Consider the following 24,103-nt stretch of genomic DNA (forward strand, 5'->3'; position numbering starts at 1 on the left):
AGCTGAATGAAAGAGGGTTAGTGCAAGGGCAAATTACCAATCTAACATCTCCTCCTTTTCCTTGCCTGACGCTGTCCACCCTCATAAAATATCACCAACAACTCGAACACACAGGTGACATGAGCAGCACTCCCATTTCTGACTCAGACGCTGACTCACCAAACAAACACAGACACACACACACACGCACGCACACAAGTGCACGTACACAAACCTTAACTCCGTGTTGAAGATAGCAAAAACAAATTTGCTGGACATGAAGCCCTTTTCCACATCTCTGAGTTTTAAGTTGTCCAGAGGAAGCATGTACTTCTTCTCCTTCTCCTGGAAAAAGAGAGTGTGGAAAGATAAAATTTGACAGAGGCACGCAGAGTAAAATATGACATCACAAAAAAGGCAACATTAGTGTTGATAGCAAGAGACAACAGAGACTGAAGCAGGTTCATTTGGGGGCTAAAGATAAAAAGTTGTCTGGTAGTAAATACATCCCACTCTCTGCCTTAAAGAGAGAAGGGCCAGGAGACGGGAGGGCAAGGAGAGGGGAGGAGGATTTGTTGACTACTGTATTAATAGAGCCTCTCAATTATACAGTACTTTCACAGAGCTATTTCACATTGGGTAATGTTAGAACCACAAACTTTAACAGATTTCATTGGGTTTTTTATGCGATGGACCAACACCAAGTTGTATTAAACCGTAAATCTGAAAAATGACACTTTAGGTTTAGGTTTCCAAAGTTATTTTACAAATACAAATATGAAAGGTTGAGCATGCATTTATAGTGAGCGCCTTTTACTTTGATATGCCAACATAATGTTCGATGAAGGGCTTAGAAGTTTGTGAAAGAATATTAGTGAACATCATGAAGACCAAGGACCACTCCAGGGAAGTCAGAATTAAAGTTAATTTAAAGTAGGGCTAGACTGTAAAGAAAAATTCAAAGCTTGTAGAAATGTACCGAGGATTCTTCAAGCCATTGTCCAAAAAAGAGAGGCAGAACTGCAAACCTGTAAAGACAGTACTATCCACCTAACCTGACGGGCCGGAGCACTAATTAACAAGAAAAAACAAAAAACAAAAAAAAGGCAGATATCTGTGGAGCAGCTGCAGGAATCTATCAAGGGGAGAACTATTAGTTTCTACATACACAACAATTCTAAAAGATAAACTACTTGAGGTTGGAAAAGGTTTTAAATTGAGGTAGAAGCTTTTTTTACATTTTGCCTCGTCACAGCCTTATTCCAAATTGAACTAAATGAATGCCTTTCCTCAAAACTCTACACACAAATATCTCATTATGAAAATGTGGAAAATATGTTTGAATTTTTTCTAATTTGATCCAAATAGAAAACCAACAAATCACATTTATGCAGAGTATTCACTGCTGTTGCTTAATACTTTGTTGATCTGCTTTTGGAAGCATTTACAGCTGGAAGTCTTTTTGAAATTGATGCTTAGCTCACCTATCTGTAAGTATTTTTTTTTCTTTGCAGTACTTCACACGCTCCATTAGGTTGGATGGAGATGTCTGTGCAGACATTTTTTTTCCACAGGCCTCTCCAAAGATATTCAATCAATTTCAAGTCTGGACTCTGGTTTGGCCACTCCAGGTGAGTAATTCTGAAATTATTCCTTTCAGATCTCAGCCATGGGTTTGGGTCGTTGTCCTGCTGAGAAATGAACTGTCACCCCCAGTCTGAGGTCAAGACTATTCTGACAGTTCCTGCACCTGCAAAACATTACCATAGCATGATCCTGCCTGGGGATGAGTCGTGCTTGTTTTTTTTTTTCAAACATGATGTGCCTAGCATTCACACCAAAGTTCAATCTTTGTCTCATCAGACCAGAGAATCTTGCTTGTCCTGATCTGAGTTCTTCAGGTGCCTTTTGGCAAACTCCAGAGTTGCTGCCATGTGTCCTTTATTAAGAAGTGTATTTCGTCTGAACTCTCTACCATACAGGCCCGACTGGTGGATTGCCGCAGGTGGCTATCCTTCTGGGAGGTTCTCCTCCCTTCACAGAGAAACACTGGAGCTCTGACAGAGTGACCATCAGGTTGTTGGTCACCTCCCTCACTAAGGCCCTTCTCCCCAGATTGCTCAGTTCAGATGGCCGACCAGCTCTTGGAAGAGTCCGTGAGGTTCCAAGGTTCTTTTATTAACCAATGATGGCCACTGAGCTCATTGGGACCTTCAAAGCAGCAGGAGTTTTTCTGTATCTTTCTCCAGATTTGTGGTTCTAGACAATGCTGTCCCTGAGGTCTACAGACAATTTCTTTGATTTCATACTTGGTGTCTGACCTCTGACCTGCACCACCAACTGTTGGACCTTACATAGACAGATGTGTGCCTTTCCAAATCAAATCCAATCAACTAAGATTACCATCTAGGTTGAGGAAACACCTCAAGGATGATCAGTGGAAACAGCTTAATTGTGAGCTTTATGATTACTTACACAAATGTCATGTATTCATTTCCTACTGTTGATGAATTTGTAAAAGACATTGACAAATGTTTTCCCCATGGCCATAATTAAATATTTTGTGTACAATTTTTGAGGAAAGAGATTAATTATTTGGAATAAGGTTGTAACATAGCAAAATGTGGAAAAAGTGAAGTGGCGTCAAAAAACTTTCCGGATGCTCTGTACAACCAGTGCTGGTTCAGATCAAAGCATAATCATGTAGTAGAACTGTACAGTCAGAGTCTGGGCCCATATACAATTGAGAATCTGTGGCAAGACTTGAAAACTGACATTCGCAGATGCACATGCAGCAAAGGACCCAAAAAAAAGTATTGAGATGTTCAAAACTGGCTGAGACATACAGCAAAAACCCTGAAGCTATAATTTCATGTGGTTTTACCAAGCATTGACTTTTTGGGAAACTGAAGGCAAATGGGAGCCACGCCTTTTCAGATTTCTATTAGTAAAACCGTTTGATATCCATGTATCATTTTCCTTCCACACTACTTCGTGATGAACCATCCCATAATATCTTAGTAAACTAAATTAAAATGTATTGTTTTAACATGACAAAAAGAGGCATGCATACATTTCAAGGCACTGTTTCTGAAATAATTCTTCTGCTACCCAGTTACTCACTCACAGATAAAAGAGAGACAACAGATACACCACAGAAAAGAGCCAAAGAGAATGTCTATAAGTTTCTACACTGAGACTCTTGAATGGCAGAAAACAGCTGAAGGAGTTGAGAAGCCGGTGTGAGGAGAAGCAGACGGTATGGAGGCAGGGAATGATGTCGAAGTGAAGAGGGGAGGGAGGCAAAGAGGGGAGTACAAAAAAAAAAAGAAGCAAGAAAGATGCCGGGCCCACATGTGAAAGTCATTACTCAGGACTAAAGCTCTAACACAACATTTCTCCTGAAATGCAGCCCTTCCCCCTCATTCTTCCCCAGCCCCTCTGACTAACCTTGGAGAAGAGGCCTTCCAGAAAGACTAGTCATAGGAACAGCCATGGATGTTGTAAAACAAATAATGACATCCATAGAAAGCTGGGTACTCAGAGGATCTGCTAACTGTCCTGGATGCTCTGTGAGTAAAGATGTGCAAATATGCGTACTGAGATTTGACACTACATTTAGGTCTTCCCTCTCTCAGTGCTCCCCTGAACCCTATGACTCTCTTCCTTTTCTCCCCTTTCCTTTTTTTTTCCAAAAGAGGCCCACTTCCTGTAACAGACATTGAAAAAAAAAATGACAGAACGCGATTGGCGCTAGTACAGCAACATCTGGGATCGCTTTAGAAAGAGGGGAGGGGAATGGAGTGAGTATAGGGTGCTCTGATGGGGTAGAAGTAGAAAGTATAGATGTTAAAAGAGAGGAGGAGGACAGATAGGGGATGACAAGAGGGATAGAGGGAAGTGAATTTTACGAAAGTAGACAAGGAAACTTTGAGGAACATGGAAGGCAGAGGAGGCAGTGAAGAAGAAATGGCGAAAAAATCCAGACCACTGCAAAGTTGATTCCCCATGGGTTCCATCAACCCATATATGGCTGCTAAGTTCCTCCCTAACTCTCTCTCCTTCTCTCACTCCCCTTATTTCCGTATGCCTTCCCAGAGTGAACAGGCAGATCTCTGGCTGAATGAGCGAATGTGCCACGTCAAGACTGGATACTAAGCTGGGACACAGTCCTGTGGACAGCCGGCCCGAAATACGCTCACATCTGTGCAGGACAGACACCCATTGGAGTGGATGTCCGATGCACATGAAGACCTCTTGCTCCCTCGACCTGTCGTCCAGACCGGATAGCGGGAAAAGCAGCTGAATTATAGAGGAAACTTTTCGCCAACTCTTCCTCTGGCTTCTGGAGGGAGAGCTAGCATACGACCACTGATGGAAGGGGCGAGGCCGGAGAGAGGGAAGAGAAAACGAGAAAAGGGGTCCTGCTCCGTCATCCCAGTGTTCAGACTACCTGTTCAGGATCTTTCTGGTGTACAGTAGTCTGCACATTGGTTAGACTGTGCATGGAAGAGCATCAACAGCATCTGCTTGCAAGGACATGACAACTAGCACGTCGCCCGAGTCTGTATGGTCTAGCATTGTCGGTCGAGCATTGTCGTGTTGCGCAAGATGTTCAAATGCTTTCAACAGTCTGTTCAGTTCTAATTTTTATTACATAGAAATCAATTCAATGTCAAGACAAGTGATATTGATTTTGTAGATTTTTCAGCTGTTGTCTGTAAAAGTGATGGGATGTCTAAGTCAGGAGAGTACAAGCTAAAGGAAGAGAATGCATGACTTAAAGTGACTACCATTGTGATAACCCCTTAGTATTAAATGTAAACTTCTTGCATCAAGACTGTAGAGCAACTTTTGGGGTTTATTGGATCTGAATTGCAACACAGCAGCTCTTAATCATAGTTTTTATTCGCAGGAATGTACCGTATGCTGGTGCATATGTGTGTGGAAGTCGTCTTCTGTGGTATCAGGGCGGTTTGCGAAGCACTATGCATCCGAGCTGTGGTGTTTGAAGTCGTCCACTCCTTTTCCTTGAAACTAATTGATTTGTGATATGGAACAGGCCTCTCTCACACACACAGAGGAGTAGCATCTAGATTGAGTGTATATAGGCATGAGCCGTCTGTTTTTCTTCAGGATGCCTGGTGGAGCCCTGGCAGTGAAATGGGTGCAGGAATGTGTGTCTGCTCAGTGTGCTGCTCAGTTTAAACTCTGAACTATTATTCTAGGCCCTCGCTATGAGGTCAAGGCAGGGTACAAATGCATAGAAAGCAGATGCAATGCACAGGTGCAGTTTTTTTTTTTTGAAAGTGTGGATACTTGTAATTAGCTGACACAGGGATGGTGGGAGAGATGGGAGATGGAGTATTTGCTATGGAGAAGTAGAGAAAAGAAAAGGTGGGACTGAATTGGAGGGGTTGGGGAGGGTCACAAAGGGGAGGTCTGCAGTATAGGTTCAGCCATGTGGGATTTCTCTGGGCAGATCTTGGACGCTGGTGTTTGGACAAAGCTTCAGATTTTCCAGCCAGGAATGTGCACAGTCCCAGAGAGACTGCCAACCACAGAGGTGGGGGGAGGGAGGTTTGGGGAGGGGGTGAGCCAGACTGAGAGAGGCAGAGTAAAGGAGGAGTAAAAGGCAGCGGAGGCCCAAGAAAAGAGAAAATAAAAGAAGGCAGCAGTCAAAGAAAGAGAAATGTCTGTGGAGGTAGAGCGTGGGCGGGGGAGTTACGAGGGCGGGAACTGAGCGAGAGAAGAAGCAGAAGTTTTGATTTGTGCAACTCTTTGTACGTGCGCGCGGGTGTTCACACAAAGGCCGTGGATCTGATCTACTGTGATAACACGCGTGACTGAGAATGTAATCAGGCCTTCCAAACACAAACAGCTGATAAACCTCAAAACGGGGAGGGGATGCGAGCGTTGACCAGGAACTTGTCCGGCAGGGCTAAAATCCATTGATGCAACTTAGATGCAGATGGTAGCAAATCTGAGTTCTGCAAGGAGCAAGACATTGTTGTTTTGATGTGACCAAAGGGTGCTTGTATTTATATCATTCCTATATTCCTAGTAGCTGTTCTATGAGTAAGTAAATGCTTAGTAAGGTCATACCAGCAGAGGCCTCTCTAACACACACAGTGTGTGTACAATGTGTATGCCTGGGGCTGCATCTGGAACGCTGTGTTCAAGCAATCCACTGTTTATCTGAAAAGTGACTGTGTGTATGTCTGAGTGAGTGTATATTTTTCTCTGCTATTTGCATGCCACTTTGTTTACATCAGAGCCAACATGTGCTCTGTATGCTGTGTATACAACTCAGGCCACTCAGTGTTAGTGTGTGTGTCTTAGTTTGGCTTGGGGCAGCTCCAGCTGTGTCAAAGTGAGCCGCTCCAAATGCCTGAACTCCCAGAAGAGGAAGAAAAGGAGGAGCAAAGGGGGAGCGAGCGAGGGGGAACTGAGAGGAAGACGGGGAAGTGGGGGTGTCAGAGGAATGAATGGGGGAAATGGTGGGGGTCAATTGCAGGTCCAGGTGGCAGGAGAGGAGAGTAAGAGTTAGCTGGACAGAGGAATAAAGCTTCAAGATGTTCTTTCAGTTCTGCAAGTAATGCAGCCATAACTTTTCTAAAGAGACAGAGACCTTAATTAGCTATTTAACATGGTCTTCAAACTATTCAGCCACAGTATATGCAAAGGCAGGCTACGTAAATGCTCAACAAACCACGTCATTTGAAATTTGATTAGGAGTGAAGTAAAATTTCGTTATCATTACTATTATTTTTCCTAAGTTTTAGGGTGTTGATTGGAATGTTTGCCTCTGTGCCTTTTTCCATCTTTTCTGATCGACGTCCCAATACTCAGGCCGTCCCTTCTTCCAGTGTCATCAGCAGTGACCGGATGAGACTGTTGTGGTGTGTCTGCCTGTCTACACTTGCTGTGCAGACCTTCTGCTCCTGTACAGCAGGCACAGACAGGCAGACAGATGGCAGCCCCACTGACATCAGAACAGGTTAACCACCTCTTCAAGCTGTGATCACAAAAGTAATAGCTCGTCACTCTGTCTAATTCCCTGTGCTTGACCACTTCAGCATACTGCTCCACGCTGTGATGTGTGTTAATAAACGTTGGGTGAACTGACTGGACTGCCGATCTTCTTGTTGAATGAACATAAAAATAAAAAATGTGAACATATGGGGCCTCACCTCTCCATCTTTGTACCAGGACAGGCTCTCTGTAGAGAGGATGAACCAAAACTCCTTGGCTCCACCTTTCATTATGCCAATGTTACTGATGGTGAGCCAGCCCTTTTGTATGACCTGAAAATCAGCCAAGAAGAAGAAGCTGAGAAAGCACAATGACAACACCGCGGAAAAGTTGACAGGTTTGGCTTGATGGAAGCAGTGAGACGCTAAGCAAAGCAAATACGGCGGGGAAAATAATAATTGACCATCTCAGTAAATATATTTCTAATGGGCACACTGAGACTCACACCAAATGTTGGTGACAACCCAGGCAATCAATAAATAAAAAGAAACCACCAAAAACATTTCAGAAAATATTTGTAATGAAGTGGGGGGGAAATGAAAAAGAACCGACAGAAAATGAGGTGCAAAGACTTATTGACAGCAAATTAAATAGCTGAAATCTGTTATATTTAGAAAGAATTATTGCATCATATAAATTCAAACTAACATAAGCTGATTCAGATCTAAATGGGGGCCAAAAACATGCTTCTTATTATCAAAGTATCTCACAAGAAACATATAATTATAGCTAACAGTAAAGAATATCACAACATTGTTTTTGGAAAAAATACAAATGATACAGGTTGCAGGCATAATTCTAAATTTCTAAATATTGGATCAGTGAAAAAACAATTTTGATCAGCAGCAGCTGGATTCTCCTTGTGAGATTTGTGACAGTCAAAAAGAATAATTAGAATATCTGTAAAGAGAGCTGCTTATGGCAGAGAGCTTCATAAAAACCTGTTTTTCCAGAAAACTATAAGCTATTTATTTAACTACAATGACCTCTACATAAAATCACTGCACAAGACTCCACTGTGGAGGAAAAAGTATGTTGAAGCTTGCTACAAAATATTTAGAGTAGTTAATTTAATACAGACGAGACCTAAGCTATACCTCCTGGATATATCTGTCATGGATGGTAACTGGAGCAGGAACACAACTGCACATCAGCCCAAAAGCCCTATAACAACAGTAAAGTTTGGAGGTGGGAATATTATAATATCGCTGTTATTTTGCACATAGCTCTAGCATTGCAGGCTTTCATATAACTAAAGAAAGAAAGAATTTTGAAATTTTACTTAAATGTTCTCGATAAGAACATTTAAAACAACGGTGGATTTTTTTCAGCTAATGTGTCCGACCACAGTTTTTAAATGGTTTCAGCTAAAGAAAATAAAGCTGCTCAGTGGCCAAGTCAATCACCAAAAGAATCCAATGGAAAGAACTTAACACTTGAGTGAATAATTCTGGAGTTTGCATCCCATTATTACAAATAACATAGCTTAAAGAGTTGACTAATTCATTCAATTATTTTTGATTTCTTTGTATGTGTGTATCGCTTGGGTTGTCCCGACAACTGGTCTGTTTCATTTCATGTCAACTGGCCTTTTCAGAAATAAATTTACTTGGAAAAACACTGATAGCTTCAATGATTATTCTCCCCACAGTAACACAAAGAGAATAGACCTTGCTGGTAGAAAAAAAACCCCAGTAAAACAGTTTAAACCTAAGTGGAAAAAAGAAGATTGTGCAAATTAGTAAGTTGTAAAATGCATCACATTTGTTTTCTGATATTGCATGGTGCCCAGAATATTTTACCGCCAGTTAGGTTTTAGTAACCAAAGATCAATTAAACAGATAAAGACTTTGTAATAAGCAAAGACAGGAGTAACAGCTCATCTGAGAGAAAAAAAAACAAAACAACAGGAAGGAAGAGTTCAACATGGGTGACAGACAATGCACTGTAGAGGAAAGATGAACCACGAGTAAAACCAGAGGAAACAGGACATAATGGCATGATGTGGCACATACATCCTGCAAATAGGAAAACCTTGCATAACATCTGTAGATATTTTAAAAATAAGAAAAGAACAGCACATGCATATTGTTACGGTAGTGCAGTATAGGTATTGCGACTGAGAAAAATGTGAAGAAGTAACGAGGTTCAACAGAAGCAGCATGCTGACCCCGAAGCCTTGGAGCCTGAATCTGGCACACAAATCTTTAAAAGAAGTAACGGCAGTGAAAAAGAAGAAAAGAAAAAAAAAACTAAAAAAAGATTTGTCTCCTACTATTCGATTTGAGCGAAACACCACACCCTGTAGAAAAGCAGAAGATAAAGTACCACCATTAACGTTAACTTGGCTTTTTTATCTACTGCGTTTTTGAGGATTTCTCATAGATGCTAATCCTTTCTAAGCAAACTACTGTAAAAGCTCTGAGATAGATTGTGCAAGAGCACAATGTTCTTTTTTTATTTTCCCCAGGCCGTAGTTACAATCTGCTGCTGTTGAACAAATACTGTCAGCTTCATACATTAAGGTTCCCAATGCAAGACAAGGGGAAATGTGTTTTCCATTATTCCTGCTTTTGAATAAATATGTTACAAATTAATCATAGCAGACTGGGAAACAAAAAAAATAGTCTTCATTTCTGGGAAAATTCAAAAACAATTATGGTTTTTCACTGCAGGAACAATTCATACTAAACAAGTTCACTTGAAGCCCCCAGAACAGAAAAGACTTCCACCAATAACGCATGGTGCAATAATATATACAGTACAGACCAAAAGTTTGGACACACAGTTGTGTCCAAACTTTTGGTCTGTACTGTATAAGACATAGTAAAACGTAGAAAGATTAAATGAATCCAATTTCACTGTAAAATAATTGAATATTACAAGATAGTTCAGTTGAAAATCTCTTTAAAAAGCATGTCTGATCCGTCTTAATTTCTGTGAAATAACAAGAAATGAACTTATCTGCTTAAATCTCACCTGGTTCCTTGCAATCTGTACTGACGAGTTCATATTGCTTTGGCTGTTCACTTGCTGGGAGCTGAAAGGGATAAATAGCACATATTATCACTCCTTGTTTCAACTTCTATTTCCCAATAATACAAATTCAGCCACTCACTTAGTGAAGCCAATAAAGTCTTCATGTTTGGTGTTTATGTAGGCAAGCTGGATGTCAATAAGCAACAAGACCTAAACACAGGAGACATTAATCAGAGAAATGGGCCGTTATACACTTTGTTATTTTAGCTAAATTACCTAAAATATTTTCCCTTGCACTGTGTAAGTGTGTGTGAACAACCTGGTCTCTGCATTTATTTTCCTGCTCTCGGATTTCAGTGATTATAATCCTCTCCGTCTCTTCTCGCAGTTGGGGAAAAGCGCTGAGCTGTGTGGAAGAAACAGAGCGGAAATCACATACGGGGCGGCTTTCACACCATGTAAATATACAACGAACACACACCAGACATGTAGAGTGCCTTTCAACCCATATTCATAACCCGTTTAACACCGCCGCATTATTTTTCGTGATATGACCACAAAGTCCAACGTAATTTCTCTGGATTTTATGCGACAGTCTGAACCATCGTACGAAAAGTGGAAGGAAAATGAGACGTGTTTGTAAAAATTTTGTTTAACAAATTTTTTTATTAAAAAAAAATGGGCAAGGATTTGATTTGAAATATTTCAGTTATCTCTGACTGTAGATTTAGGTTGCTGTACTGTTGGAAGTAGAACATTTGTCTCAAGTCTTTCAGCTCCATTCATCCTCCGATCATCTTTTATTGGAGGAAAAAAGATGATCCCTACTGAAAAAATGGTATCCCCACAACATAATGCTACCTCCGTTGTTTTTTAATGCAGCAAAGGTGTATTCCAGGTTAGGTCTAGTGTTACTTTTCCTCCACACATACAGGCCAAAAGACTTTACTTTTGTCTAATATGACTAGACAACCTTCCTTCACAGGTTGCTGTGTCTCCTATATGGCTTGTGACTTTAAACGATAAGTCTTCTTGCCACTCTTTCGTAACGGTCAGATTTGTGAATTGCAGGACTAATAATTGTCCTGTTAACAGATTCTTCCCACCTTAGCTGTGAATCTCTGCAGCTGCAATAAAGTAATAATGGGCCTTCTGACAATTTTCCTCTGTTTGTCTGCATTCTCAGTTTTCGGAGGGCAGCCATTTGTTGCTAGGTTTCCAGTTGTTCCATATTCCCTACCTTTTTGATGATGGATTTTATTATTATTTTACACTACATTAAATGTTCCCAAAACCTTATTGCTAACCTGTCTGCTGTGTTCCATTGTCTTCATGATGTGTTTGTTCTCTTATGTTCTTTACAGAAAACTGTGATTGAATTGCACAAGGATGGATTCCATTTATTACTTAGGTGATCTTCTAAGCCATTTGGTTGGACTGGATTTTATTTAGAGGTATCAGAGTAAAAGCGGCTGAACACAAATCCACACCACACTTTTCAGACTTTTTTTTTTTCATTTTTGTAAAAAGAAAGACTTTAATGGGTCTGAACACATTTGCAAAGTACAGCATTTTCATACCTTGCTAATACACTGGTAAACAGTCGTAATCAGTTCCTGACTGACCATGTCAATGAATTTAATGCATGGCCCTTTAAGACTTGTTATCTGTTTCTTTACTATAGCTTCAAATGCCATGTCAGGTGTAAACAAGCCTGTCCTGTGAGGGGAGAAAAAAACAGGATTATATTTTGGAACTGAAAACTACAAATGAGGAAAGGGGGCTGAACTCTGTACTGCACCTGACTCCATGTATGTTTCGTATGGCATAGTTGATCTCCTGGCGGAGTTTCCTCTCGTCAGACTCAATCTTGGTGAGGACATCACACCATTACAGTTCAACATTACAGCTACTGAGGGTCATAATTTATCAGAGAACAGTTGTATAGCCGCTTGCCAAGTGCAACTCAAACACACATACCTTGACCAGCTCGTTGGGGAAGCGTTCGTGGAAGATTTGGTTGATCCTAGCCCCTCCAGAGAGCGTCACTGTGTCCACTTTGTCACCGGACCCTTCGATTAGCTTCTCAAAGTCAACAGCCAAGCGCTGAACCAACCTAAAGGCAGAAAAACACATTGGGCATCCAAATACACATCAATTAAAAGGTGTACATAAGAATAAACACATAGAGCGACTAACTGTAGCAGTGTCTTGGTCCTGCGTGAAGCATCGTCCGGACTGAACGTCCTGTATTCTTCAGCCTTTTTATTCAAGGCCAGAAGCTGGCTCTGTAGGTGGCTACGAAAGCCCGGCAGCGCTTCCCTGATGTGGTTTGTCAGTTGCTGCAAACAAGTACTGTCAATGCTCAAGTGCAATGCGTTTCTGTTCCCAAGTGGGCATGCGTGAATTGACGTTAACCTGGTTAAGTATTCTTTGTAAATATGGGGTCCCCATGCGTTCAGCTATGTGTTTGTAGGCTGGATGGGAAAGGAAGAAATCTCTCTCTGATTCCAGGGCTGCCATGATGTCCTTGTTCCCATCAATGTCCTTCTGGCTGCGGTTCACAATTCCTATATAACCTGGAGAGGAAGAGGTAAAGCACAAGCAATGAGCATCTGGTCACTAGGCAACACCAACAGTGATATGAGGAACATATATGTGTATATAAGCACAAGCGTTAGGTATGCTTCTTGTGGAAGTGAGTTTGATGTTTTTGTTTATTTTAAACAAGTGCAGGTCCATGTTTACTGGCACCACATGTAGAAATCTGGTGCCAGTAAACCAGTGGAGAGTGGACTGTTTTCCCAACAACATTATTGTTTGTTCGCAGTTTATTTTCAGATCAAGTGATGTGAACCTGAAAAGGTTCAAGTTCACATCACTTGAACTTTTTCACCCCTGTGCACGTTACATTCACAAACTTTCATGATTTAATCTGGTTTTGATGTCAGTAATTAAAAGGAAAATTATATGTTTTATTGTAAATAAGAAATTATTTTTAAAAATTGTGGAACGCATACTATGTGTGTATAGCCACTTTGACTTTGATACATCTAAATCAATTGCAGTGCAGCCAACTTCCTTCACAAGTAGCTTCTACACCTGTGAGTAGTTTAATGTTACTATGAGTAGCTATCCAGCGAACCCCTCAGATGTTTGTTAGGTAATAAAACAATACCCCAAACTTCAATAACTAACTGTTTAATTCATCTGACAATGGAATGTGGCATAACTGCAAACGCACAAATACTCTGTCAGCAACATAACAGTTTGGGTCAAAGTATTTTCAATAGACAAAATGGCCCAGTCAAAGTCTAGACTTTGATTGATAGACTGTGGCAATATGTTTGAAAAAAATTGGTTGTTCTTTATCCAGCCTGACTAAAGCTCTGAGTGACTATGAGCAACAATTTCAGCCTCCAACCAAATGATACAGACACACCCCAGAACGAGTCTGATTGCACAAGGTGGATCTACAATGTATTGCCTCGGGGAGACTGAATTCGAAAGCATGCCACACTTTTTAGATTTTTATTTGTGAAACACCAAAAATTAAATGTAACCGTGCATCATTTTCTTTACAATAACGTACTATTCTGTGTACGATAATCATAGAAAATTTACAACATGCTAAAGTTTGTAGTTGTAACATGACATAATGTGGAAAAGTTTGAATGGTATGGACACTTTTGCGAGATAGACAGTCTTCTCATGTGAGACAAATTCAGCTTGCATTTTCTGATGTGTCTTTGGGAACTTTCCGCTTACAGCCATTTTTTCCCCCATTATGACAACAGTGAGAAATTTGTGTGTCTGTATAACAGAGGGGCATGTTGTATGAACTGGGCCAAATCCCTGACTTAGAACAGTGATAGATGTAATAGCAGCAGACTTTAAATATAATGCTGCAGCTCAGTGCTGCTACATGAGCACTTATACCAGTGGGCTCCCATGGCTAATGGATTTCCACTGCAGGAGAAGCATGAAGGATCCCAGCAACTGGAGGTGCTTTACTCATTCTGCACACAGACACAATCTCTCCCTCACACACTCAAATGCCCGCAGTCTACATTGTCCACATTTCTCACCCCTAACCACTCAACAGCAATGTAGATTATTACAAAGTACAAATGCATGCATGTAGGCATGATCTACACACTATTTTAGTTATAATAATAAAAAAGGGTAAAACTGGAAGTGTGACAAATTATTAAAAAAAAAAGATAATTTATTTTTGTCAACACACCTCTGCGTAAGGGGAGCAACCGGTTTTCTAGTATTTCCTTGGCATCAGTTCCTTTATCCATCAGATCCAGTTTTGTGATTACACCAATTGTCCGCTGACCTGGGGCGAGGGGGAAAAATAACTATATTTAATATTTACACACAATCGAGAGTTTTCAATCGAAAACGAGAACTTAATGAGTAAAAATTTGGAAAAATTTCCAAGTGCAATTCAGTGGTTAATAACAGAATTACAATTTTGAAGGAGAGGGGAGTGGATCTACTGCACCAGTGCGCCATGCCTGGTGTGTTTTAAGTTCAGACACAATTGTCCAAACAGTTGTACGCAGTTGTGTAGCTGAATGAGCAACAGTACAAAGAAAAAAATTAACGCCAACATTGATCTGCCAGTCATCCCCCACATAGATGCAAGTTACCTTGCGGGTCAACGTCTTTGGCCAGCTTAAGCGCATCTGAGTTGGCCAGGTCAGTGTTAGCGGGCGTGACAGCCAGAATAAGACAGTTTTCCTTACAGATGTACTGCATGATTATGTCTCGTATCTGGTACTCTATGTCTGCCGGCTGGTCTCCCACAGGTACTTTGGTGATGCCAGGCAAGTCCACGAGAGTCAGGTTCAGCACTTTAAGCACAGAAATAAACACATGCAGGTCACAGCTATACCAGATATATGGTATCTAGTGGATGGGTTATGAGTAACACAGAAAAGCAAACTGCGTTACCATGAGGTGAGTAAATCTTGAGGGTGATGGGAACAGGAGAGATGCCTTTATTTGATCCTGTGAGCCTGCGTGTCTCTGACTCAATTTCCCTGCGGATATCACCGAAATCTGTGAACTTCCTTCCCTTGCAGTGGAAGAATTCCCCGTATTCTTGAAGGATACACAGTAAGCAAAAGAAACATCAAACAAGCGCAACGTCATCAACAGAAGTCTGCTTGAGTCTCGCTATCATCAACACAGTGCTAAAGCAATTCTACTTCTATTTGCGAGCATTTATTAAAGGAGAAAAAGTAAAAGAGCGTTGAACACAACTCCAGCATTTTAAGGTATAACATATGCTGCCATCTAGTGGTAACAGGGAGAACGTACTAGGGAGTGACACAAGAACTGCATCTGTGATGTTTACCTGCGCTTGAGTTTAGGAGCTGAAGGATTAACGGTCTCCGTGTGACAATTCCTGAACCCCGTGGAAGGAAGTCTCTGTTAGATAAGGAAGATCGATTTTGAAAAAATAAATAAAAAATGCAGACACACCCACCCATACACACGCGCACACACCCGGACAGACAATGGGCAAGCAGCAGTCAGTGTTTCAGAAACATGGTTTTAATTCTATTTGGAACAAACCAAGCTATGACAACTACTGCTATGATGATATTATCGTTTCCTCATACTAAGCGTCAGCATTTACAGGATAAACTTGATCACAAAGACCACAAAAATGGTTTTCACCAAACATACAGATTATTGTTAGAGGAAAGTGACGCAGAGGGTGCAAAATAACCCTCCCCTGTCCTATTAAAGATCCTATTCAGGAAGTTTGTTTTACTACATCCTGTTGCCGGTCAGACAGTCCACTACAGAAAGGGTTGTCAAAACACAATCCTGAAACAATGGCCTGCAAAACAGGGCTAAAATATCAACATGGACACAGATAGGAACAAGTGTGTTCATCACAACTGCTGCTTCAGTTTGCTTTGTAACTTGTTCAAACAACCACGCTATTCACCAAAGAGCAGGAATATTTTTAAAACCATAAAATCTTTCATCCGTCTAGGGAAGATGGGACAAAATAAGCCTTTGTTCGGGCCATTTTTATTCACATGAATAACTTGTAAGCTAACTAGGGTTGTGCTCCAGGGGTCACGTTGACCTCAGTCCTCTTTACTGCCTTCAACAAAGTCTGCGTGTGAGATAAAGTGCTGCTCTGAGTGCCGTCACACCGCCACGTCTGGCAACCACCACTTCACACTGGAAAACATTTCCAGGACGCTCTGTCGGACTCCATGATGTCGAACAAACAATGGGAGACGTTTCACTTGATCATGTCCTGGTTGCTGAAAGGCCCTTATTGTTTTAATTTTGACCATATAAATCCTCCCCACAGTACTTTACAGATTTATGCAAATGAGACTTGCAGTATCAATAGATTTGATTATTTGTTTGATTTGTTTGGATGGGAGATTAAAGGAATAGAAGATAAATGAATAAAGACTCAGAAGTAGTTCTGAGAGTGATCAATAACAGCAAACCCACAGATTTTTGAAGGACAAATTGCTCATAAATTGACCCACAAGAGGGTGACGACTCACACACCAGCAAATATATAGCCATCCTTCCCATGAGTCATGAACTGCATTTCTCTAAATAAAAAGAAAATATTCAGAGTGAGACACAAACAAAAGCAGAAAAATCTAAACTAGATAGTTACAAATTAGGCAGAAGCTTAGATCATATTCATTAGACCTTTTCTATTTCCCACTCCCAACACTTCTTGTTAAGCTGTAAATTAAGAGCATTAAATTATTGCCGTTCAGAAGTATTTAATAAAATGTAGCAGTGGTGGTTTTTAGTTTTGGTGGTATGTCTTTAAGGCATTTAAGCCCAGAAATAGCTTTCTATTTCCTACTTGCATGTCCAGTCAATAGGAAGTTGGCACCACCTGCGCACAGTGATGAAAATATTGCTGTTGGCATATGTTACTGAAGTTGGTATGTGATTTGAAGCTTGTGACACAACTCAAAAATTTAAGCGCTGTTTAGTCAGTGCATTAATTTGACCATCTCTAGTTCAGTGTCTTGCATATTTAGAATTTACTTCACACTGAGCAAAGGTTTTTAAGAGACAATTTGAGATTTACCAAATATTTTCTTTTTTTGTAAATATCAAAGAGAATTTGAATGCTTTTATGCCATTGTTTACCACTTTATATTGAGAAGACTTATACTGAAAGCGACATATTTATAAAAGGGAGATTCTGTTTGGTTTTTTTTCAATGTTTCTGACATTATGCATAATAAAATGTGTTGGTGGAGCAGTTGTTAGAACTTCTGCTTTGCAGCAAGGAGGTTCTAATTTTGAATCCTAGCCTGCACCCTTTCTCTACAGAGACTGAATGTTCTCCACGTGCGTAAGTGGGTTTTCACCAGATACTCCAGTTTTCTTCCACTGTGGTCCGGCACCTTGCAAATGCAACTGGTATAGATAATGAACAAATAAATGTGCTGGGGATTTTTGGTGCAAATGTGTGTGAGTCAGCAACAAGAGGGGCTCAACCCGCACACAATTCAAGTTAGAGCCACCAATACTAGATTGTGGAAGGCATAGCATTTATCCTTTTCAGTCTTCCCTCAAGTTCTACAAGAAATGGTAATTCATAATTGTTTTCTATTATGACAATAGAAACATCAGTTATCTAACTATAAAACATGTCAAATTACTTACAGCACGTTATTAGATAAGAATAAATAAATCACAATCATAAGGATGTGATGAATAACATTAGCTGAAAAACTAACCCTACCTGTGCACTTTTCCACATTTTCACAGTTATGCAGTGGGACAACCAAGAATGGTCGGGAATGGACATCTTATGAAATTAGTAGCCCGCTCCTAATATTTTAATCCATGGCTTTTAGGGAGAGGAATAATATTCCTCTGTGAATATAGATATTCATGTAATAGGAACAGTAATTTAGCATAATTTACAACTTTTTGCAGGGATTTAAAAATGTCTTAACATATTAAAATAGCTGATTCTTGGTGTGTAGTTATTAATAAACACAATATACAAATTATTAGGTTGTTTAAAATGTGAAACATTTAAAGTTCCAACCTAATATATAAATACATACATAAACCTGAAGTAAGTTCTGTTTTGGCTTTTTGTTTCAGTGGGTCACTCCGAGATTCCCCCTTCACTCTGGATGCGCCCCTGAAGAAAGTGAAACTCCACGTGGAGTGATTCACGCGCAAAGGGGATTTTTTGTTTGTTTTTTGTTCAGTCTGTTAAGATTTGAGTGATGATGATCTTACCTGCCAACAAAGTTTTCCAGGACAGAGCTTTTACCCGCGCTCTGGCCGCCCACCACGGCGATCTGCGGCAGGTGGAGGCTGCAGCTCTGCCCCACGGTGCTCAGAGCTTCCTGGAGGCGGTTGACCAGCGGGATCAGGTCCTCCATCCCACGGTTGCCCATCGCAACGAGGGCTGCTACCTGTCCAGCTCCAATTTTCCTGTTTTCCTCCCTTTCTAGTCAACGCCACTCGACAGCGAAACTACCATATTTTAATGTTACTCGGTGTTATGAAGTATTTATGAAGTGAAAACATAAAAAAACTTAAAACATAGTACACGCGAACAGGGCTGCTGCTGCTTTTTCCAAGGCAGGACCAGCCGTTAGCACTTCAGGGTAAAGAAAGTAACGTCGGTCCTTGTCGTTGTCAAAGAAAGAATATCCCCTATAAAGTTCGCTAAAGACATGTTTCTTCACTCAAACCTTAAAACATTTGTAGTATTTCCTCTCCTTAAAACTCTGGACAGGTTTCCGTAGTTTCCCCTCTTCCCTAAGTTAGCTCCATGGAAAACAAAGTAGGAACGTTCTGCTTTGACAGCTAACGGAATGAAGTTTTCTGCGCATGCGCATAAGCGAGCAAATCTGCCTCCCCTGAGCAGCCCTTCCTCTGTCCCCCCCTACCCCCGAAATCTGAAGACAGACAAACTTCGTAGCCAATTAGCTACCAACTAAAAATGCAATCACTGCTCTGGGGTTGCAGCTATTTAAACTCCCACAGGTCTGGAGTAGGGTAGGGCACAAACTGCAGCCCGATATACACAGCAACCAGAGCCATAGTGTGTAGTTCATCCACTGTAAATAACGCTGCTGCATTCCTAGCCTGTGAGGGAGTGTGCACAGTGGAGTGAAAGAGAAACCAGAGGAAAGTGAAAGAAAAAATGTACACGATATTTATTAGTGATACATTACAAATGCATGTTCAGTTTTTTTTTTCCATCAGTCTAAACCTGTGCTTAAAAAGTTACTCTAGTTTTAGATCTTTTATCATCTCTGCAATGTCTATGAGTGGCCTGGGTTTGGGTTCAGTTCTGTCACAGGACAACGTGCTCTGGAAATTCTTGGCTGCTTGGCTCAAGGATGGAAGGATGTGCGCGGCATTCTTTTCTTCTCGGGAGCACAGGAGGACCTCGTTGATCTCCTCGGCGATCTTTCGAGAGAGCACAGTGGGAAACACGCTCTTGACACGCTCCAGCACGTCTTTCCTCAGGACTGGATCGCGGCACACAAGGTTTAATATGAACAGACCTGGCAGAAAAAGATTCAAAGAATGGTATTACAAACAAATGAAAAATTATATTTCCGTTTTAATAGCCTCAAGTCTAAATAAGTCGGGGATGTGTGTAAAATGCAATGGTAACATTTAATGTACTCAAATGAAAATAAAATTATTGCATTTACTTTTAGTTTTGTTTCGGATGCATGATCCCAAGTTATTTCTTGTTTGGTCTTGTCTGGCACCTTCCCACTTCCCAAACACACATACACACGCACACACACTTGATTCCTCTACTTCTGCATTCCAGAATTATAACATAATCCCAAAACATATGTAAAGACACTGACACACATCTTAAATCATTCTGGCATTAAAAGCTACAATACAGCATGTTTGGGATTCAGTGGCTTCCAATAGTATTATTAATCCTTTAACTTTTCCACTTTGTCACGTTGCAACTATAAACTTTAGTGTATTTTATTGGGATTTCATGTGACAGATCAACACAAAGTGCTGCATACTGAAGTCAATATAAATGGAAGGAGAGTGATGAAGATTTTCAATGGGTTTTTTTCTTCATAAATATAAATCTGAAGTGTGGCGTGCATATGTAATTAACCCGAAGTCCAAATGTTTTTTATCAGTTTTGTACATCTAGAAACTGAGATCATTCTTTGCAAAATAGTTCAATCACATATAGACTTAATAGTGTGTGTCTGAGATTAGCAACTTCCAAGTCTCATCAGAGATCTTTAACTGCAAGTAAGTCAAGACTTTGAGAAGGGTCTAGGTTTTATCAAAACCGTGCTGTTGTACCTTTTTGCTAGATGTGTACTTCCACTTTGATCTCAAGACTATTGCAGATTATTTTAAGCTTTTCTTTTTTCCAGGAATATATATGAAGTAAAATTGAACCCTTGTTTACCTCTAGGAGTGAGCAAATTAAAAACTTTCTGCAGAACAGCAGTTTCTACAAAGGCAGCAGGAGGGCAGCTCATCCCCACAGAGCTGTCTTTGTTGTCTACATCAAACATGACAACATCAAAGAAATGGCCACCTATAAAGAAAAAAACCCAAACAGTCAGATGTGAGTTTGTTGATATATCCACTTATTTTTCTGTCAACGTTCCTGACTCCATGCTGACCTTCTTTCTCCAGGAAACAGATGCGCTCAAGGCCATCGCCAAGGGTGACGGTCAAACGATCGTCCGGCCGGAATCCGAACCACTCCTTTGCCACCTCCAGCACCACTGGGTCTAATTCTACTACCTCGACGGCAGCATCAGGCACAAAGTCTCGGAGGAACTGAGGCAGGCCTCCTCCGCCGAGGCCCACCAGGAGCACCGAAACCGGAACGTCTAGGAAGGAAGACGGTCAGAAAACGTTTGTAAAGACGAATAAAATGTTCTGCAGAGGCTGTGGTATATCCAAAAATGGCGGGTCTGCACAGACACACACCTTTGTTCTGTGGAGTCCCCAAGCCAAGCATAGAAAGACCAGCCACCATGACCTCATGGTGAGCACAGCACAGGAAGCCGCTGTCCACTGACACACTGGCTGAAGGTGTAACTGCTGCCTTGGTCTTCTTTTTGTTCTTCTTCTTGTGACTTGATTCTGCTGAGACACAAATTTTCCTCCATTTAATATATTGATATTATTGCTCCCCATTTTATTATATTAAAATAATACCTTTAATGTCAAAGTGAAAACTAATTTGTACAGCATAATGACATTAAACGGTTTATTCTGTTTTTTTTTTTTCTCAAACATGCTAAAATTGATGACCATTTTTTGTAACAGCAATAAAAAGGATAAAATATCCAAATATTTTTATAGGCTCCGCAGTTAGCTTTTCCATAATGCAGACTATTTTTGGCCAAAGACATACACATCACAAATTTAGAAATTTCAAATATGCTGCTAATTTTGCTTAGAGTTGCAAACAAACCATTTGAATATTTAATTTAAGGAAACTACAAATGTCTTGGTGGTAAGTATATAAATTTATTAATGTTATGATTGAGTTTTTCTCAGTTTCTATTCTTTTCCATAAATAATATCTGTGTGAAGAATTTTGCGTTACTGTAACTGCTGAGATGATAGCTAATAGTTGCCTTGTTGATTTTCATTTGGTTCCATTTTGCCACAAAACGTACTCGTCTTTTTAGGAAAATGTCCCAGTAAATGTTTAACAATGCACCACATATGTGCTGATCTTGCTTAAATGCTCCATTAGTTAAAAGATTATCTCTAATGCAGTGCAGTAAAGAAAATCTACATGCAAAATAAAAAGAATGACCAGTACTTGATGGGACGAGTCGGCTCTCTGACTGAACCAAGGAAATGTTGGACAGGAACACGAGCCTGCGATACAGTTCTCCATCTTCTCCTCTGACGTTCTCCACACAGTACTCCCCACTGAACGGACTCACACCCCTGCTGACTTCTTCTCGCCAACCGAGATCCCCTCCCACTGACAGAAACGGCACCTGAATGAAGAACGAGAGTCCAAATGGATTGCCGGATGAGCTTTTCTAGAACCGCAACAAGATCATTTGTGTTGAAGGCAGTTTTAGAAAACAAGATCCGAACGTAGAGGAAGGTGCTCTGGTCGAGTGAGACTAATGTTTGACTTTTTGTCTTGCATACAAAACATTATGCGTGGCAGAAAAAACTTACGGCTGTGAAAGTGGTTTCACTTCCAGAACAATTGTGATGCTTATAATGCTATTGAGGGGTTGGTTGGATCAAAGCACATTCATGAGTCAGAATGACCTAGTTCAAATAAATCAATTTAACAATTTATGACAAGACTTGAAAGTTAATTTTCTGAAATGTTCTTCTTCAGCCAGCCTGAAAAAGTCTGAGCTATTTTGCAAACAATCATGGGGAAACTCTTCAGTCTAGATGTCCAAAGCTAACTCAGACATACCCCAAAAGATGGTGGCTCTACAAACTATTTACTCATGAGGGATAGATACAAATGCATTCCATACTTTTTTTATTATTATTATTATATACTGCTTTGTCTTGATCTATCAAATAACATCTTTGAAATTTATGGTTGTACGGTGACAAAATGCAAAAACGCTTAAGCGTTTACCTGCTGGTTGGTTGGCATACCAGGTGGAGCCAAGTCCATCACCACCGGTGAGAGCTCTGATTGGACTGCTTGCATGTCTGTGTACTCCTGATTCCTGTGCATTGAAGCAATAACCAGGCGACGAAAATTGGCGCTGGCAGCCAGCTGCCTCCTGCCCTCAGTGGAGCTATAGAGCCAAGCCGTCTCACTCCCTCTGGGTACTGTCAAAACAACACAGTCAGGCAACTAGAATCAATGTAAGAACAAACAAAATATAAAAACAAGAGCTCACCTATAAATATAGCAAATTGGTTGGATCTTGGCACTTTGGCTCCAGGCGGACAATCTTGCACTGTGACAGTGTATCTGGGAAGACCTGTCTTGGCGTTACAGAGCGTAAGGGAAAGACTCGAACCAGGGTCTGTGCTTGTACGAAGTCTCTTCCTCAGAACAGAATAAGCCTGGTACTCCCTCACAGCAGACAAAAGCTCACACACCTGTGTGTGTCTGACAGGCGCTCCATCATCTCCGACACACATCTCTAGAATGGGAGTAGGCATGGGTTGGCGGAACTTGGTGCAGATGAGAACAAAAACAGGTAGAGCAAAGGTGTCTTCTTCTTCTTTCCCTCTTTCTTCCTGCAGGCAGTGAAGCCTGACCGCCCAGCCCATGTGAACAAAGTGCTCCACAGCCAGCTTGATCACAGCCTCCTGAGCCAGAGTCACACACACATACCGCCCACCGACTTTAAGGACACGACCAACCTGCAAGCACACAATGACGGGTGGACAAAAACGTAAATCCTTTTGTTATTTTGTCTGGTGCTGCATCTGCTGCTGTCTTACCTCAGTGATCATCCTCCTGGCCAGAGCTCCTTCCTCTTCAGATGCCATTGCATCCAGAGTGCCTTTGTCCAGAGCGGCCTGGAAGCTGGCATCCTCATAGGGAGTCTGGGTGGCATCCACCTGATGGAAGGTAAGGTCTGGTCTGCGCTCTGCATTTCGCTGGTTCATGTGAGCCACTACGGTCTCGCTGATGTCTATGTTAGTCAGGTGTTTGTAGCCAACGTCATACAGCTGCTCACTCAGCTCAGAGTTACCACAGCCGACGACCAGAACCTACAGGGAGGAATGCAACGACATGGAGAACTATAAATAAAAGGCTTGTGTTCTGCAGTCATGGGTTTATAAAAGTTTTAAACTGTGGCAGGATACTGTTTCTCCCACCTTATCCTGCACTTTGATATATTTGTGAAGAACGCCGCACAATTTGTTGTAGTCTCCATACCACTCAAAAGCTCTCTCCCCTCGCTTCTTGAAGAACCTCTCCCAGTACTCTGCAGAGCTGAACTCCTCGGCGGTGCGAGGTAAAAGGCTCATCTTGTCCTCGTTTCAACAGCTAGTTTCCAGAATATTTTTTTCACTCCACATGGCCCCTCGGACTCAGTTTTCTACCCGGACAACATTTCTGACAGTACCTCAAGGTGATTGGTGA

The 24,103-nt window shown here is 41.1% G+C and overlaps 2 protein-coding genes across 5 annotated transcripts in view; both read right to left on the reverse strand.

The window, feature by feature from the left end:
• Positions 1 to 18,908, reverse strand: part of dnm3a (dynamin 3a) — a 33,932-nt gene extending 15,024 nt beyond the window's left edge. For 2 of the 3 annotated variants that reach the window (XM_044130622.1, XM_044130621.1), the window contains exons 1-16: positions 18,274 to 18,908; positions 15,365 to 15,438; positions 14,959 to 15,108; positions 14,655 to 14,858; positions 14,240 to 14,338; positions 12,412 to 12,572; positions 12,193 to 12,335; positions 11,974 to 12,109; positions 11,795 to 11,862; positions 11,574 to 11,712; positions 10,313 to 10,399; positions 10,133 to 10,203; positions 9,994 to 10,054; positions 9,290 to 9,316; positions 7,173 to 7,286; positions 215 to 324 (exon numbers count right to left, since the gene is read on the reverse strand). In XM_044130622.1, coding sequence (XP_043986557.1) covers positions 215 to 324; positions 7,173 to 7,286; positions 9,290 to 9,316; positions 9,994 to 10,054; positions 10,133 to 10,203; positions 10,313 to 10,399; positions 11,574 to 11,712; positions 11,795 to 11,862; positions 11,974 to 12,109; positions 12,193 to 12,335; positions 12,412 to 12,572; positions 14,240 to 14,338; positions 14,655 to 14,858; positions 14,959 to 15,108; positions 15,365 to 15,438; positions 18,274 to 18,434 — 1,805 coding nt within the window. In that variant the 5' untranslated portion in view covers positions 18,435 to 18,908. The remainder of the gene's footprint in view (positions 1 to 214; positions 325 to 7,172; positions 7,287 to 9,289; positions 9,317 to 9,993; positions 10,055 to 10,132; positions 10,204 to 10,312; positions 10,400 to 11,573; positions 11,713 to 11,794; positions 11,863 to 11,973; positions 12,110 to 12,192; positions 12,336 to 12,411; positions 12,573 to 14,239; positions 14,339 to 14,654; positions 14,859 to 14,958; positions 15,109 to 15,364; positions 15,439 to 18,273) is intronic. The other variant, XM_044130623.1, reaches the window with a different exon arrangement.
• A 270-nt stretch (positions 18,909 to 19,178) lies between these two features.
• mettl13 (methyltransferase 13, eEF1A lysine and N-terminal methyltransferase) lies at positions 19,179 to 24,004 on the reverse strand. 2 transcript variants are annotated; one of them, XM_044130626.1, is made up of 9 exons: positions 23,836 to 24,004; positions 23,455 to 23,727; positions 22,902 to 23,373; positions 22,631 to 22,830; positions 21,833 to 22,016; positions 20,986 to 21,141; positions 20,673 to 20,885; positions 20,453 to 20,584; positions 19,179 to 19,556 (listed from the first exon to the last, which is right to left on the reverse strand). In XM_044130626.1, exons 1-9 carry the CDS (start codon positions 23,986 to 23,988, stop codon positions 19,273 to 19,275), a joined length of 2,067 nt encoding a protein of 688 aa, XP_043986561.1. In that variant the 5' UTR covers positions 23,989 to 24,004; the 3' UTR covers positions 19,179 to 19,272. The 2 variants fall into 2 exon arrangements, with proteins under 2 accessions (XP_043986561.1, XP_043986560.1); XM_044130625.1 differs by having other exon boundaries at positions 20,986 to 21,144.
• Positions 24,005 to 24,103: the final 99 nt, after the last annotated feature.

The sequence above is a fragment of the Gambusia affinis genome, linkage group LG10 (genome assembly GCF_019740435.1).
Source record: "Gambusia affinis linkage group LG10, SWU_Gaff_1.0, whole genome shotgun sequence".
Taxonomy (NCBI): Eukaryota; Metazoa; Chordata; class Actinopteri; order Cyprinodontiformes; family Poeciliidae; genus Gambusia; species Gambusia affinis.